The sequence below is a fragment of the Staurois parvus genome, unplaced genomic scaffold (assembly GCF_062004578.1).
Source record: "Staurois parvus isolate SC_StPar_1 unplaced genomic scaffold, SC_StPar_1.0 ptg000290l, whole genome shotgun sequence".
Taxonomy (NCBI): domain Eukaryota; kingdom Metazoa; phylum Chordata; class Amphibia; order Anura; family Ranidae; genus Staurois; species Staurois parvus.
Window position 1 is genome coordinate 2460638 of NW_028318086.1, and position 18056 is coordinate 2478693.

Below are 18056 nucleotides of genomic sequence, written 5' to 3' on the forward strand. Positions count from 1 at the left end.
GCAAAGAAAAAAATCCTGAAATCTGAGCTCAGCTATTTCCTGGCTGTAATAAATTAATTTAATATTGAAATATTTCAGTCAAACATAAACATTTAGCATGCTTTAATTTTCACCTAAATAGATCCTGACCATCCTAATTCAACAACTTACAACATTAAAATACTCCACCGGGTGCACTCAACAGAGCATGCGCGGATGAATTTTTTAATTTCAAGTTATTTTTCCTTTACATTTGTGAATAGAACATTTCTAATTTAAAGCAACAAATATATTCAAATATAAAATAAAAATATAAAAAAAGAGACCAGATTGCACAAAAAAGTTTCTTTTATTTTTAGTATTCACCTTCATTGAATGGGAGGATAGCATACAATTTTTTACAGACAATATATAAACATGGTGTACAGAATCAACAATAACTTAAGATCACTAATCAAAACAATGTAAAAAAAAATACTGTATAATTTTATGCGGCTACCGATACAAAATAATTTATTTCTGGGCCCCAGATATAAACTGCAGGCTGGCAAGATATTGCACTATTCAGTTACTCTTGTATCAGTAATTTTTTCCTGTACCCCACCCATCCCTTAAAAATAAAAATATAATAAAATTAAAAAAAAAAGGTACAAAATAATGTACAGCTTGTACCATTAAGCATTAACCCTCTATACAGCCAAATGGTCAGAATAAATTCCTGATTAATTTTCTGGCTGTTACGAGTTTAAAGAAATTTTAAAGGACCACATTTTAACATTGGGCGCAAACCCCAGCAAGCATTTTTTTCTTCTGATCTAATTTCAACCGTCACACGTACGTCAACTAAGCCTGTCCCCTTGACCTTGTTTTTCTTTTTAAGCCTTTTTCTAATCTGAATTGGCCCCTAAATACATTGTTTAATGAAATGACTGCAATTTATATTTATCTTATATAATTGCCAAGGCTGGAATGTTCATTACAAAATTTTTTTTTTTGTACATCTGCCATTAAGATACATGATTTAGTTCACTGTCTATAGCTATATTTTTTTCCTCCACCCAAATTTGCTCTCTTTATTTAAATAATATATACATAATGACATTATGTTACGTTGTTAACAGTAGAATGCTTGGGAAAGGGGGAGGGGGGGGGTAAGCATTTAATACGTTACACGGTCACATTATTACATTTTTAAAACAAAACATTTGGTCTTTGGTGATCATACATGTTTTCAGTTACATGCCATGTGTAGGTTTTCAGCGCTGGCTTCATATAACGCCAGAATTCTTTGCCTTTAGAGTCAACTACTTTTAGCGCCAAAATCGGGCTTTGCTAGCAAAGTTTGGTGGTTAGTTACAAAGACAGTGAAAGCGTTCCTGGATTTCATCTTGCTCGCCCAAAGAGCTAACATTCTTATAGTGAAACAAAGGAGCCATCTTGAATTAGGCTAGCTAAGTTAAGAGACTTTTTTTTTTTTTTATGGATTTGAGAAAAAGCACCAAGACAACCTGGTATGCGCACTCAAAGAATGTCGAGAAATGAAGCCAATGAGCATCTAAAAAAAAAAAAAAAAAGCCTCAAAACCTTAAACCAGGTGCAATCACTTAAAAAGAACCACATTAAATAATTTTCAATGTTTGCTTTCATGGTCTCTTATTCTAAGACCTCTTCACCGACAGCCTTCCAGCAGCAGAAGGGGTTAAACTCAGGTCAAGCATGTTGTGGTGATCTAGTCCAAGAAGGGTGGCAACGCAAAAAAAAAAAAAAAAAAGTAAAGCTTACAGGCCAGATGACCTCATGGCGAGGCCAGAGACACGGAATGGAAAAAAAAAATAAAAAAAAAAATCAGGAGCAAAAAATAAATATTTTTTTTTCTTTTAAAATTAAGCATTATAATTTTAATATTTTTAATATATAAAGTTGTCCATTTTGAAATGAGTCTGCAGTACAAATCCAGCATCATCTATCACTGGGTCCTTTTCACCCACAAGAGACAGTTAACATATTTACAATATTCACAGTAATAATAAAAAAAAAAAAAGATAAAAGCCCGCTATGTCCACCTTTTTTTTTACCTTCACTGTGAGTTGGTCAGTGGAAAACAGATTATTCCTTTTTTTTATTTCCAGTCCAGAGGGAGGAAAGTGCTTATCTAGTCCCACCAAAAAGGTCCTGCTTGAGTCCAGTGCAAAGGCCTATCTGATGCAACAGACGAGGTGCAAGACACTTCTCCATTGTCTTCTTGGAGGACTTGGGCGCCAAAAACCCAGGCAATGCCCACATGCTCGAGTACAAGTCTGCAGAAGTCTCTATTTTTATCCCATTGCTGTTACCATGCTGGATGGGTGTGGGTGCCCAAAGGACAGACTAGAGGAAGGGTGGATAGGGGTCGGCGTCTGCAAAATGTGGCCGGAGTGGCTGAAAGGAGGCAAGTGACCCATGGGCCCCATGTGACTGGCCAGGGCCGCCGCGCTGAAAGGAGAAGACTTCTCTTGCATGCACTTGGAAAGTTCCTCAAAACACTCTGAGCCTTTCTTGTTTTTCTTGGACTTGTTGGACATTTTCCTATTCCTGGTCTGAATTCCTTCCTTTTTCATGGTCAGGGGCCTATTCACCTGTAACAAAATACAAGAACATCATGCACTGGCTAATCTAAACCATGTTTGGAGCATGTGAATCCCCCGCAGAACTGATGTCAGAACTGTTCTCTGAAAGAACAATACATAGAAAAAACAATTCTAGGGCAGAGGAGCATGCAGCTACATTCTTTGTTACAACAAAGTAAATATATCATGGCCTTAGTACGTGACACTTCTACAGTGACAACCTGTACATTACATTTGCAGTTACTTTGCAGAGGATAGTTGCTAGATATTTGGTTAGTGCTCTGTGATCTGCCCCTTTACACTTTATATAACTTAGATTGTAAGCTCCCAGGATCAGGGCCCCCCTAACCCTCTTGTATTGAACTGTATTGTTGCTGTTTTGTCTCCCGTTATATTGTAAAGCGCTGAGCAAACTGTTGGCGCGATATAAATCCTGTATAATAATATATATATATATATATAAAAATCCTGTATAATAATAATATATATATATAAATCCTGTATAATATATATAAATCCTGTATAATAATAATATATATAAATCCTGTATAATATATATAAATCCTGTATAATAATATATATATATATATATATATATATATATATATATATAAATCCTGTATAATTATAATAATAATATATAAATCCTGTATAATAATAATATATATAAATCCTGTATAATTATAATATATATATATATATATATATATATATATAAATCCTGTATAATAATAACAATAATATATAAATCCTGTATAATAATAATAATATATATAAAACCTGTATAATAATAATATATATATATATCCTGTATAATAATAATAATAATAATAATAATAAATAAATCCTGTATAATAATAATAATATACATAAAACCTGTATAATAATAATAATATATATATATATATATATATATATATATATATATATATATATATATATATATAAATCCTGTATAATAATAATAAAAGTGTGCCTGTTGCAGACACTTGGTGGCCATTCTCTGATTAAAAAGTTCTCCAAGTAAAAAAAATTTTTAGAGCAAAGTAAAGCTGCACCTCTGCTTTTAGCATTGGATTAGCCCCAAAAACTGCTTACCCTGTCTGAATGCAGCAGGTACTCTTTAAATTATTAGTCCACCATGATATCTCACTGCTTGTCTACACTCACATCTCAGCATGGTGGCTAAGTGGTTAGTATTTTCACCTAGCAGCAGTAGGGTCATCGGTTCAAATCCCAACCACAGCACCACCTGCCTTGAGTCTGCATGTTGTCCCTGTGCCTGCATGGGTTTCCTCCGGGTACTCCAGCTTTTTCACACATTCCCAAAGACATGCTGGTAGGTTAATTGGCTCCTGTCTATATTGGCTCTAGTATGTGTATGTATGAATGTAAGTTAGGGACCTCTGGGTCAGGGGTGGACTGACAACTCATGGGGCCCCTGGGCAATAGGGGATCATGGGGCCCCTGTGTCCTTTGCCAAACTCAAGCCTATGAAAAAGGTACCAGGGGCATCTCATGGGGCCCCCTACTGACCCCAGGCCCTTGGGCAGTGCCACAGTTTCCAAATGGTCAGTCTGCCCCTGCTCTGGGTACACCCCAAAGACATGTTGGTAGGTTATTTGGACCGTGTATAAATTTACCCTAGTGTGAGTAAGGGACCTTAGATTGTAAGCTCCCTGAGGGCAGGGACTGATGTGAATGTGCCATATACATGTACATTGTCTGCACTATATGGCTCCATGCACATGGGCCATTTTAATAACGCTGGTAACGTTAATTGTGTAAAGTCGCATTAAAACATGAGTTTTTTAGCATCTGTGGTTTTTCACCACAAAAAAAATATTTTTTGGTCAAAAAAAGTTCAAAAACACTGGTTTACCACGATTTACCTCGTTTTTCAGCCATAGAGCATTTTTACAGCTAAAATATAAAAATATTCTTCTAGAAATCCACTAGTCCCGGGGGGTTTTTTAGCCAAAAAATGCCCTTGCCAAAAAAAATTGATTCCAGTCCATGTGTGTATGGACACATAGGAGAACATGCTGGGGGGGTTTACTGGCTGTAGGAAAAAACGTCAAAAGCCAAAAACAGCCGCTGTAAAAATGAGGATTATAAGTACCAGTAATAAATAAATAATATCTCCTAGGGCAGGGGTGTCAAACTGACAGCCCTCCAGCTGTTGCGAAACTACAAGTCCCATCATCCCTCTACCTTTGGGAGTTATACTTGTAACTGTCAATCTTGCAATGCCTCATGGGACTTGCTGGGGAGTTTACTGGCTTTAGGAAAAAAACGTCAAATGCCAAAAACAGCCGCTGTAAAAATGTCCCGTGTGCATGAGGACTATAAGTACCGGTAATAAATAAATAATATCTCCTAGGGCAGGGGTGTCAAACTGGCAGCCCTCCAGCTGTTGCGCAACTACAAGTCCCATCATGCCTATGCCTTTGGGAGTCATGCTTGTAACTGTCAATCTTGCAATGCCTCATGGGACTTGTAGTTTGGCAACAGCTGGAGGGCCGCCAGTTTGACGCCCGTGTCCTAGGTACTCCAACTTAAGTTCTTAGCTCTTCCCAGGCATGGTTGAGAGTAACTAAGACATCTTCACTGCAGGGGCGGAAGGACCATTTGGAAACTCGGGCACTGCCTGAGGACCCGGGGTCAGTAGGGGGCCCCATGAGATGCCCTGGTACCATTTTCATAGGCTTTTTTTTAGTTTGGGCAAGGACACAGGGGCCCCATGATCTCCTATTGCCCGGGGGCCCCATGAGTTGTCAGTCCGCCCCTGCTTCACAGTTAACTGTTATTTAATTATTATTATTATACAGTATTTATAAAGCGCCAATAGTTCGCTCAGCGCTGTACATTACAAAGGGGGACAGAACATGTGACAGAACAATACCAATACAATGCAAAACATGAGGGGATCGAGGGTCCTGCTCCTTGGAGCTTACAATCTAGGAGGGAGGGGATGGTGGTACAGGAGGAGATAGCTGTGGGGGATGGAGTGGTAGGAAGAGTGGAGGAGGTCGGCAAGTTAGATGGGGGTGGGATAGGCTTCCCTGAAGAGATGGGTTTTCAGGGTGCACCTAAAGGAGAGGAGAGTCGGTGATAATCTGATGGGTTGGGGCAGGGAGTTCCAGAGGATGGGTGACACCCTGGAGAAGTCCTGGAGGCGGGCATGGGACGAGCAGACCAGGGAACTAGAGAGAAGGAGGTCTTGTGAGGAGCGGAGTGTGCGTGTTGGGCGGTACTTGGATATTAGGTCAGTGATGTAGTTCGGGGCAGTATGGTGGACAGCTTTGTACGTCAGTGTTAGGATTTTGAATTTGATCCGTTGCGCAATCGGAAGCCAGTGGAGGGATTGGCAGAGGGGGGTGGCGGAGATGGAGCGGTTGGAAAGGTGAATGAGTCTGGCAGCCGTATTCAGGATGGACTGAAGCGGGGATAGCCAGTGGCGAGGCAGGCCAGTGAGGAGGGAGTTGCAGTAGTCGAGTCGTGATATGATGAGGGAGTGGATGAGCTGTTTAGTGGTTTCTGGGGTTAGGAACGTGCGGATTTTGGCGATGTTGCGGAGGTGGAGTCTGCACGAGTTTTTAATTTATGTTTGTAAAAAATGCATAGAAAAGTGGGATTGGAGTAGGGAGCTCCATAACAGGTATAAGAAGGCCCTTAAATGTACAGTTTTCCTGCGTCTCCCATACTTGCAAATTTGGCCTTTACTGGGGCCAACACTTAGCTACTCAGGTAACTGAGATTTGATCCACTAAGTTGGCATTTGCTCCTTTAACTTGTAATTGAATAAGTAATATGTGTTTTGGCCAGGCCACGGCAATTGTAGTTCAAAGCCGACACCTTTGCGCTGTAACATGAGTTGCATAATAATTATATTCCGATGTTGTTTACCTAAAAGCCTGAGCACAAGGAAACCGGTATAGGTGCAGAGGTAAAGTCACATTTCGTTATCCTTTTATTTTCCACTTGCATGCATTTTTTTAAGATTTTTTTCTTTAGTAGCAGAACATTAGGCAGACTATGATAAATACAGTAGGGACAAATTCAGTGTATCAAATAAATGCTACAAAAGTAGAGTTAAAGAGGTCTGAAAAAAAACTCAAAAAAAAAAAAAAATCTCATGAAGGAGGTCTAAGCCAGCTGTCCAAGGGTTAAATGATTAACTTCAAAGTTCCTTCCAGCAAATTGAAAGAGAAGCAGAGAATGTGTGGCCATTGTCTACCCATCTCCCTTCGGTGTCACAGAGATGTAGAAGCCAAGCTATCCGCATTGTAAAGCCATATTGGATGGGGCATTGCTATGCTAGAAGAGGGTGAATGGTGGTGGTGGTGGGGGGATATCCCCAGGGGAAACACCCAACAGAAAACCAATCCTATTCAGTTCCTACCAAGCCAAGCTTAGACATGACGTTCAGGAAATGGCCGGGGCAACTTACATTGTGCAGCTTGAAGTACAATCCACAGGCGTTACACACTGGGTCTCCGTTTGCATTGCGTCGCCATAAGGTCGTTGTGGTTGTCTGGCAGTTTGCACAACAGGTGCCTGCTCGTCTTGCTGCCGACTGTGGAGAGACGGATCAATAGAGGTCATTCCTGTCCACCAATGGCAGAACAATTACACATTTAATTAAGGAAAGAGGTGAACAATAGACTGGACAAACAACACCAGTTTTCAGAAATCCGACAACCTTTTCCGTGAAAGCGGTTTTTACTTACGAAGTCACGCACGATATACAATGTGATTATTTCCCATGGCGAGTTTTTTTTTTTAAATGTTTTTCAATAACATCAGTAAATAAATAGATCAATAATTGGGCTCTTAACAAGCCTCAATGCAAAAAAAAACATGCATACACACACTTTTTTTTTGGAGCAACACTGAACTCCACAACCCGTGATCGTGTGGCATTGGAGGGTTGTTCAGAATGGCGGGGGCCATGTACTGCAATGCATATATGCAGCACCTTAGCATTCGTTGCGTCAACATGCGTTACTATGAGCACATACATGCCTACCTGCTACTTAAACATCTCCCTATTTTACAGAATCCAGCCTTTCACTGACTGTCACAAATACTTTCATTGGCTGATCATTGCTTAAGGAACATGAACAATTCATCCATGCTATCATATTTGCAGTTTCCATGTTCCTTATGCTTGAGGTGATTGTAGCCGTATTAGTGCACTTGCGACAGAACCAATTGAGTACTGACGTGATACTTTTTTTATTTGCACTAACATACAATTTTGAGGACAAGCTTTTGGGGTATGTCCCCTTCTTCAAGGTCCAGGCAGTACCACTAATACTGGTTACTACTACTGGGTGGTAGTACTGCCTGGACCTTGAAGAAGGGGACATTCCCCGAAAGCTTGTCCTCAAAATTGTATGTTAGTGCAAATAAAAAAAGTATCACGGACAGTACTCAATTGTTCCTGTCGCAAATGCACTAATACGGCTTCAATCACCTCAAGCTTAAGGAACATGGACACTGCAAATATGATAGCATGGATGATATAAACAGCATTCCAACTGCAATGGGACTACTTCTCCCTGAGTGCCATGTAATGCTAGGCTTGCTCCCAGATGGAGAATTAAGTGATTTCTTTTCCAGAAATGCTGGAACTTGTAGTTCCACAACTGCCTCACTGCGACAAACATCCTAAAGTACTGACTGCACATGAAAATCACTTAAGAATTTGGACCCTGGGAAAGATCTGTTGTAATGGCAATCAACATGCAAAGGGGTGACGTGCTGATTAGACTGATGTCAATTCATAGACGAAGTCAGAAAATTTTAACGCTGTCCTTTGTTCAAAGACGGTCCATGCAATCGCCAAGGGTCGGATATGACTGAATAGATAGATAGATAGATCGATCGATCGATAGTACAGAGAAAGAGAGAAAAAGAGAAAGAAAGAAAGAAAGAAAGAAAGAAAGAAAGAAAGAAAGAAAGAAAGAAAGAAAGAAAGAAAGAAAGAAAGGAAAAACTATCTGAATTCAATATCTAGGTACAGAGATAGATAGATAGATAGATAGATAGATAGATAGATAGATAGATAGATAGATAGATAGATAGATAGATAGATAGATAGAATACTTATAGAAGAAAGAGAGGAGGGAGGAAGGAAAAAAGAAAGAAAGAAAGAAAGAAAGAAAGAAAGAAAGAAAGAAAGAAAGAAAAAAAGAAAGACGATGCCAATTTGCTGCTATAAAATCAGGGGCGGACTGACCATTTGGAAACTTGGGCACTAGCCGAGAGCCCGGGGTCAGTAGGGGGCCCCATGAGATGCCCCTGGTACCTTTTTCATAGGATTTTTTGAGTTTGGGCAAGGACACTGGGGCCCCATGATCCCCTATTGCTCGGGGGCCCCATGAGTTGTCAGTCCGCCCCTGTATAAAACAGATATCCTTAAATAAACCACCAAAGATGTCAGTAAGATATCCCATTTCACAATTGTGTGCATTCAATACATGTAAGAATTGCAACTGCAGAATTGGTGAAATTTTGGGGTCTCTAGATTATCAACGATGATATCCACTCAGTAAGGGAGGCTACTGAAAAACACATTCCAGAGCCACAAAACATTCAAAGGGTTCCAGAAAATGGCACAAGGGCTCTAAGGCCACTTTCACACAGAGGAGTTTTTGAGGTGTTTTTGCGTTAAAAGAAAGCATCTGAAAAGCTCAAGAAAAATGTTTCCCTGTGTATGTGAATGTATATCCAGGGGCGGACTGACAACTCATGGGGCCCCCGGGCAATAGGGGATAATGGGCCCCTGTATCCTTGCCCACACTCAAAAAACACCCAAAAAAACCTATAAAAGGTACCATGGGCATTTCATGGGGCCCCCTACTGACCCCGGGCCCTCAGGCAGTGCCTGAGTATCTGAATGGTCAGTCTGCCCCTGTGTATATCTATGTATGTTTTCACACTGAGGCGTTGCGCTTGTGGTGCAGTGCAAAAACTTCTGCTTTACAGCATCTTGGCGGCATGTGTGGTGAATTAAAGCAAAAAAGCCTAAAAAACAGCTCTTCCCATTAAAATCACTGGAAAATGCCTGAAAAGTGCCTCAAAAATGCCTCTGAGAAGTGTTTTTGGTGCAGTTTTTAAGTCAGGTGTCCTTTAAAATGCTCAGAAAGCACGGCAAAAACGCCTATGTGTCACGTGTCCTTTAAAATGCTCAGAAAGTGCAGCAAAAACGCCTATGTGTCACGTGTCCTTTAAAAATATTCAGAAAGCGCAGCAAAAATGCATGTATCAGGTGTCCTTTAAAAATGCTCAGAAAGCGCAGCAAAAACGCCTATGTGTCACGTGTCCTTTAAAAATGCTCAGAAAGCGCAGCAAAAATGCCTATGCGTTTTTGCGACGGATCAGTGTGAAAGTAGCCTTAGCGTTGGCACGCCGACCGTACACATTAAAATTTGCGTGTTTGATCATCTTTAAGTGTAATGTAGCGCAAGTGCCCGCCTAACTGGATAAAAAAGTATAGATTGTCTAGGAAGATCCTCATATTATGCAGTTTTGGAAAGGCTTCATTTACATGGCCATAAAAAAAATCACATTTACAACAGTTTTTTATTTACGCATAAGAACGCAAGTGCATTGTTTTAAAAGGAAACATGAACTACATTCACATCCATAGCAAAAAAATCCAAAAATCACCCATCGGAGGATATGCGCGTTACACGTATACCATTAAAAAAAAAAAAACAGGAAATGTTTGACGCATTAAAAAATCGGATCTGTTTGCTAATCATTACACAGGAGCTTTTGTTCCTTGCCTAATGATCAGTAAAATGTTTCTGACTGTGTTTCGGCTGTGTGAATGAGGACTAAATGTGTTGTACTGAGATTGTACAACCAAACTGTAACTTGTAAGGACAGATTTCTAAATACACCCCCAGGGGCGGACTGACAACTCATGGGGCCCCCGGGCAATAGGGGATCATGGGGCCCCTGTGTCCTTGCCCAAACTCAAAAAAGCCTATGAAAAAGGTACCAGGGGCATCTCATGGGGCCCCCTACTGACCCCGGGCCCTCGGGCAGTGCCCGAGTTTCCAAGTGGTCAGTCCGCCCCTGTACCCCCCCATGCCCCTATCCTGAGATCTTCAGTTGCAACATGCAAATCTTGCATGCTTTGTTCTGCCCTCTGTGTGCCTCTCTGAAACAGAGGAATCCTATAGACCAGGGGCGGACTGACCATTTGGAAACTTGGGCACTGCCCGAGAGCCCGGGGTCAGTAGAGGGCCCCATGAGATGCCCCTGGTACCTTTTTCATAGGCTTTTTTGAGTGCGGGCAAGGACACAGAGGCCCCATGATCCCCTATTGCCTGGGGGCCCCATGAGTTGTCAGTCCGCCCCTGCTATAGACCTATACTGGGCTAACAACTAGCCAGCAATACAAATGTCAGCACAGGGACCTATTTCTGCAATGAAAAGACTCTGGATCAGAGGTAAGCGAAAAGCACATCATTGACACCGGAAAGCAGAGATCTTGTCATCCTGGCTTTCTTCAAAGAGATAATTTCTGATTGGTTGCTGTGGTTTACTGTACTTAGCATGCAATGGGGGTTATTTACTAAAACCGCATGGTGCAAAATCTAGTGCAGCTCAGCATAGAAACCAATCAGCTTCCAGGTTTTACTGCCAAAGCTGAATTGAACACGCTGACGTTAGAAGCTGATTGGCTACCGTGCACAGCTGCATCAGATTCTGAGTGCTGCATTTTTAGGGCTGGTTCCCACTATAGAAACGCAGACCAGATGCGGTTTTGCATGCGCGTTTTTGGCGCATTCCTTATGCATTGCAGTTCATTATTTTCCCCTCTCTTTTTCTTTAATTTAAATAGGAACATGTGTGTTACAGTGCATTTTTTTGGTGCTTTTTACCGCATTCCAGCACAGTTCTGTGCAGAAAAAATGCAGCATGTTCTACTTCTTTTTCTGCATCCAGAATGCACTGGAACTCAGTGCTGTATCTAGGGTTCATGCTGCCCTAGGCAACACAAAAATTGCCCCCCCCCCCCCCCCCCACGGACAAACCCTGACACCGACCAACACCCCCCCCTTCCACTACCACCACCCTCCATACAGTGGCAACCTCCCCCCACCCCAGCGAGGGAGAAGACACTCACTTTCACAGCGTCAGACATCCCCGGGAACAAGAGTCAGGCTCTGCATACAGCATCAAGCAGCCCGCAGCCTCTCTTAGATCCCACCTGGTCCCCATGCTGCGTGTGTCCCTTCTTCCATACCTTCTTTTGGGGGGGGGCGGCACTGCCCCTCTGAAAAATGCCACCCTAGGCTAATGTCTTGTTTGCCTTATGGTAAATAAACCCCTGCTGGAACTACAAGCACTAATGTGAACGATGACACTGACAACCATATAACCTACTTTCTGTGAGTTTTGGATGCAGAAAAAAATGCAACTGAAATGCATGTAGTGTGAACTGGCCCTTAGTAAATCTCCCGCAATGCATTGATTTCTAAACTTGAAACTTGAACTAAAAAGAAATGTTTGTTTTCCAATTTTGCTTTTCCTCAACTCTTTTTTTTTTTTTTAAATGCACAAAAATTAAAGATGTTTGGTGGTTGCTAGAGGCAACGCAGATCAGAAACAGGGTCCAAGGACCCAACACCAGGAAATTCCTTTTATCATATGTATTGGGGCCAAAACACATTTTATACAGATAGCATAGATAAGCTGGCAGCAAACTAAGTTTATATTTTATATATTATATATACACTGCTCCCCCCCAGCATTGTCCTTTATATCTAAAATATGACATTAAATTGTGACTTGGGAGGAGGGGAGGGGGGTGTCTGTAAGAAAAGGATGTGCTCCATCATTTCAAAGTCCTTAATAATTTGTTTTTTCAAGCTTCTTAACAATGCCCCCACCAGGGATTCCAGCCTACTAAGCTTGAAAGTCAATTAGCCAGAGAAGAGCTGTTCTCCAGCAAGGTGACTCAGAGGAATTCCCCTTCCACATGAACAAGTCCCACATATTTCTCCAAGAATTCCAACTGCCACTCTATCCCAGCCAGCGCTGAAACGGTTAACTAGACTGCTCCCTTTCCAAGAAAACAAAAGCCCTGCCGCTGTACCCAAAAAAAAAATTACAATTATAATTCTTAACCTCAACAGCAATATTTGCAAAGTATTGGATATTCGAAAACAGCCAGACTCGCCTAGGGTAAACTTGAATTTTTTTTTCTTTTTTTATGTCCGGAAACAGAGGGCCTAGGTTTCCTTATCAGCCCAGTGCAGATATCCGGATAGGAAACTTGTAGCATGAGATCAGATGTTGCCATTACAACAAAGAGAAAAGGTCCTGAATACAAAGTGTAGGTGACTCCATGGAAAATGAATAGCTTATAAAAAAAAAAAAATCCATGGATTGTCTGAGTGGTGCAGAAAAAAAAGAAGGGGGGGGGGGATGGGAAGAAAAAAAAAAATACTTTGCACAATTTGTAGACTACACAAGTGAAATGACTCCATGGCCTTTTTAGAAAGGCACATTAAGCCTGGGGTGGTTCCCCTGATTTATGAGGCTGATAAAAAAAAGGGACTTTTTTTGTTGCTATTAGGTCGGTCTGGAGCCTTTGCAGTGAGCCCAAGCCCGAGTTTACTAATTGTTTCGCAATTGGATCGCATCTGCGACATTTCCATGCTAGCTGCGCTAATCTGAAAGATTTTTTTTTCCGTTAGTCTGGATCAGAGAAATTACTTTTAGTAGACGGTCTCTGATGATTGCAGAGCTCAGGGCATGCTGGAATTTGTAGTTCTGCTGTTCACACTACAGTAACCTATAGCCGCTAATTAGATTGCAGGCTTACTGCCCTTTGCTGTACACTTTTTATTATACAGGATTTATATGGTCCAACAGTTTGCTCAGTGATTTGTAATATAAAGAGAGACAATACGGCAACAATACAATTCAATGCAAGAGGGTTAGGAGCAGGGGCGGACTGACAACTCATGGGGCCCCCGGGCAATAGGGGATCATGGGGCCCCTGTGTCCTTGCCCAAACTCAAAAAAGCCTATGAAAAAGGTACCAGGGGCATCTCATGGGGCCCCCTACTGACCCCGGTGTAATGTAGCGCAAGTGCCCACCTAACTGGATAAAAAAGTATAGATTGTCTAGGAAGATCCTCATATTATGCAGTTTTGGAAAGGCTTCATTTACATGGCCATAAAAAAAATCACATTTACAACTGTTTTTTATTTATGCATAAAAACGCAAGTGCATTGTTTTGAATGGAAACATGCACTACATTCAGATCCATAGCACAAAATCCAAAAATCACCCATCGGAGGATATGCGCATTACACATATACCATTAAAAAAAAAACAGGAAATTTTTGAGGTATTAAAAAATCGGATCTGTTTGCTAGTCATTACACAGGAGCTTTTGTTCCTTGCCTAATGATCAGCAAAATGTTTCTGACTGTGTTTCGGCTGTGTGAATGAGGCCTAAATGTGTTGTACTGAGATTGTAAAACCAAACCGTAACTTGTAAGGACAGATTTCTAAATACACCCCCAGGGGCGGACTGACAACTCATGGGGCCCCCGTGGCAATAGGGGATCATGGGGCCCCTTTGTCCTTGCCCAAACTCAAAAAGGCCTATGAAAAAGGTACCAGGAGCATCTCATGGGGCCCCCTACTGACCCCAGGCCCTCGGGCAGTGCCCGAGTTTCCAAATGGTCAGTCCGCCCCTGGTTAGGAGGGCCTTGCTCCTTGGAGCTTACAATCTAATTTAAGTATTTAAAGGGGGGTGGTATATTTGCCCATAAACAAACTGCTCAGCCATTTATTAGGTATTTGCCCTGGAGGGGAAGGCTTAGGTCAGTTGCCCTTGTTCTTTAGCCCTAGATTTGGGAGGAATAACAAAACAAACAGTTGGGTGTTGCAGGTAGTCTCTCCATTTACTGGAAGTGACCCTCCAGCAAAGGTCAGCGCAAGGCTGCATGAGCAATGTAAAGGCTGCTGTATGTCACCAGGTCTGATGAATTGGAAGATGTCAAAACCTCTGCTGAAAGCTTGCTGAAAACAAACACATCAATCCTGGAGCTGATCCCTGCTGAATCCCCTTTAGGTCAATTTCTGGCATCAGTCACAACCGACCAGTGGACTCCCATCCAGCTCTGCAGGTATGTAGGATCATTGGTGCACAGGTAGAAATCCAAATCGATCCTGGATCATTTCTATAAAAGGCTTTGGGTAGATCTCTGTATAAATAGACTGTCAGCTCTGCAGCCCAAACAAAATGACACCACCTACCCTGTGCATGCAGACTGGTCTGCATGAAATAAGAACTATAGGAAATTCTGTAACTAGTACAAGACAGGTCACCTATACCCTGACTTGTCCCCAAATGGGTCATATGTTCAAAAGGACATTACAAGCCCAAACAGAGCAAGCAGACAAATATGGAGGAAAACTGGTATAAGGAGGTTGATCTAACTGGAACGTTTGAGAAACTTCTTACATTTTGGCTGATTTACTAAAGGAGTTGGGAATCTTCACTCAAAAAATTGAGTGAATATTCAAGTATCTGCACTTGATGGGGTAAGAAAAGTGAAACAAGAACTTGCTTTTCACATCATTTGATCATTAAAGTGAATCATGCGGATGAACATTCCCAACTCCTTTAGTAAATCAGCCAAATTTTGGTAAAGATTTTAATATCCTTTAGTAAATCAGCCCTAACACATCACATGAAAAAGACTGCTAGCTCTGCGGACAAACACTGGAACACATCCTTAACATTTTACAGACCACATTTAACCATTAAAAAAACAACTAAATCAAATTGATTATTGCCCCTAAAACAGATTGCTAGCTCTGCAGCCAAGTGTCCTAAAGGACCATATTACTCAACTGTACTGAAAATGATCTAAGCTAGGTTCAGCAATATAGCAGTCTATAAAATGACTCTTTACCTTCCCATTCCTAAAAGTAGATTGCTAGCTTTGCAAACGAGATGCTCAGTGCAGTAGATTATGATATTGTCCCTGTCCTTTGCCATTCTTTTAATTAGATTGCTATCTCTGCAGCCAAATTATTTAAAAGACCATATTCATAAAGTGTACTGAAAATGAACTGGACCAGCTTTAGCCACATAGCAAGCTTTGACATTGACCTGTCCCTTGCCATTCCTTAACGTAGATTGCTAGCTTTGCAAACAAGAAACTCATTTTAATAAATGATGGCATTGTTCTTGACTCTTGCCATTCCTTAAATTAGATTGCCAGCTCTGCAGCCAAGTTGTTTAAAGGACCATTTTTATAAACTGTATTGATAATTATCTTGACTAGGTTCGGCAACATAACAAGCTATGGCATTGCCCTGTCTCTTGCCATCACTTAATGTAGATTGCTAGCCTTACAAACAAGATGCACAATGGAGTAAAATATGGTATTGCTCCTGTCCCTTGCCATCCCTTAAAATAGATTACCAGCTCTGCAGCCAAGTGACGTAAAGGAAAACGTCTGCTAAACTGTACTGAAAATGATCTTGTTTATTGACTTGTCCCTTGCCATGCCTTGACGTAGATTGCAAGCTTTGCAAACAAGATGATCAACTGAGTAAATTATGGCATTGCCCCTGCTCCTTACCATTCCTTAAAGTAGATTGCTAGCTCTGCAGCCAGGTGGTTTAAAGGACCATATTCCTAAACTGCACTGAAAATAATCTGGACCAGTTTCAGCCACATGTCAAGCTATGACATTGACCCGTCCCTTAGTATTCCTTAAAGTAGATTGCTTGCTCTGCAGCCAAGTGGTTTAAAGGACCATATTCCTAAACTGCACTGAAAGTGATCTGGACCAGTTTCAGCCACATAACAAGTTATGACATTGACGTGTCCCTTACCAGGGGCGGACTGACCATTTGGAAACTCGGGCACTGCCCGAGGGCCTGGGGTCAGTAAGGGGACCCATGAGATGCCCCTGGTACCTTTTTCATAGGCTTTTTTGAGTTTAGGCAAGGACACAGGGGCCCCATAATCCCCTATTGCCCGGGGGCCCCATGAGTTGTCAGCCCGCCCCTGTCCCTTACCAATACTTAAAGTAGATTGCTAGCTCTGCAGCCAAGTTGTTTAAAGGACCATGTTCCTAAACTGCACTGAAAGTAATCTGGACCAGTTTCAGCCACATAGCAAGCTATGACATTGACTTGTCCCCTGTTATTCCTTAAAGTAGATTGCTAGCTTTACAAACAAGAAGCTCAACTGAGTAAACGATGGCATTGTTCCTGTCCCTTGCCAAGCCCTAAAGCAGATTGCCAGCTCCGCAGCCAAGTGATTTAAAGGACCATGTTCCTAAACTGTACTGAAAATGTTCTGGACTAGGTTCAGCAACGTAGTAAGCTATGGCATTACCCTGTCTCTTGCCATCCCTTAAAATAGATTGCTAGCTTCGCAAACAAGATGGTCAATGGAGTAAATAAAAGGAGTCTAGAGCCGCTTTTTTTAAGTGAATAAACAATTGTTTTATAATAATGTTCTTTTATGGGCAATTAAAAAGACATATATAGCAGAAAATGAGTAGTACATGAAAGGAGCCCCTGTCCCCCCCAATGCCTCCTGGTTGGCACCTACCAGTCGCCGTTTCGGTTTAATAAGTGGTCGGTTTTGACCGTTCATTTTGTGGTAGAGCCCGCAGGCGTTACAGAGGTAGTGGCCGGTCCCGTCTCTCCTCCACAGTGGGGTGGCTGTAGCTCCACAGTTGACACATTCTCTCCCTTCTAAATGGAAACACGAAGAAACCGGATTTCTTTCTTTAAAAACAAATTCACAATATTTTTGCACTGTCCTTCACAAACACAAAAAAAAGTCGCACACATTACAGCAGTCTACATTATACCCGACCTGCGACATTTCATTTTAGACGCAACATTCATTTGGCTGCCAGACATTTGCACGTCCCAGACTCATGAACCCTAGAAAACCCAGATTTATTTTTGTTTTCTAAAAATCACCCTAATTAACCTTTCGAACCCAAAATATGCCAGAAAACAACTATATTTTTCACATACTGGAATATATTCTATTTATGTTTCTATATTGTTACATTTTTCTAATGGTTACAATTTCATTCTGACATTTCTAGTAAATCACATTGTAACCTTATATTAACAAAAGTGAAAGTTACAACCTTGGAGCGATCTGATTTTAAAGACATAATTTCTGCAAGCCTTGTAGAAATAAAAAATTATGCGGTTTGATTTTTAATAATGCAGAAAAAAATGATTTTTATGGCGTGATCTTGAAAAATAAAAGAAGATCCAGCAATGCTCATTGTATTCCAGTTGAGGAATTTTGAAAGCAGAATGCTGCAGACAAGTAAGTGTCCACCCTCTGCCCTGATCTGGAGGCAGGAAGCAGGACTGGAGGGTTTAAATTTCTACAAAAACAATCAATCAGTCACGAATTTTTCTTTTGTGTG

At 41.2% G+C, this 18056-nt stretch overlaps 1 protein-coding gene across 4 annotated transcripts in view; it reads right to left on the reverse strand.

Moving 5' to 3' along the window:
* Positions 1-309: 309 nt before the first annotated feature.
* GATA2 (GATA binding protein 2) overlaps positions 310-18056 on the reverse strand; it is a 41505-nt gene continuing 23758 nt past the window's right edge. For 3 of the 4 annotated variants that reach the window (XM_089682463.1, XM_089682464.1, XM_089682462.1), the window contains exons 4-6: positions 17210-17388; positions 7039-7164; positions 310-2594 (exon numbers count right to left, since the gene is read on the reverse strand). In XM_089682463.1, the coding sequence (XP_089538589.1) occupies positions 2295-2594; positions 7039-7164; positions 17210-17388 (605 nt within the window). In that variant the 3' untranslated portion in view covers positions 310-2294. The remainder of the gene's footprint in view (positions 2595-7038; positions 7165-17209; positions 17389-18056) is intronic. The other variant, XM_089682465.1, reaches the window with a different exon arrangement.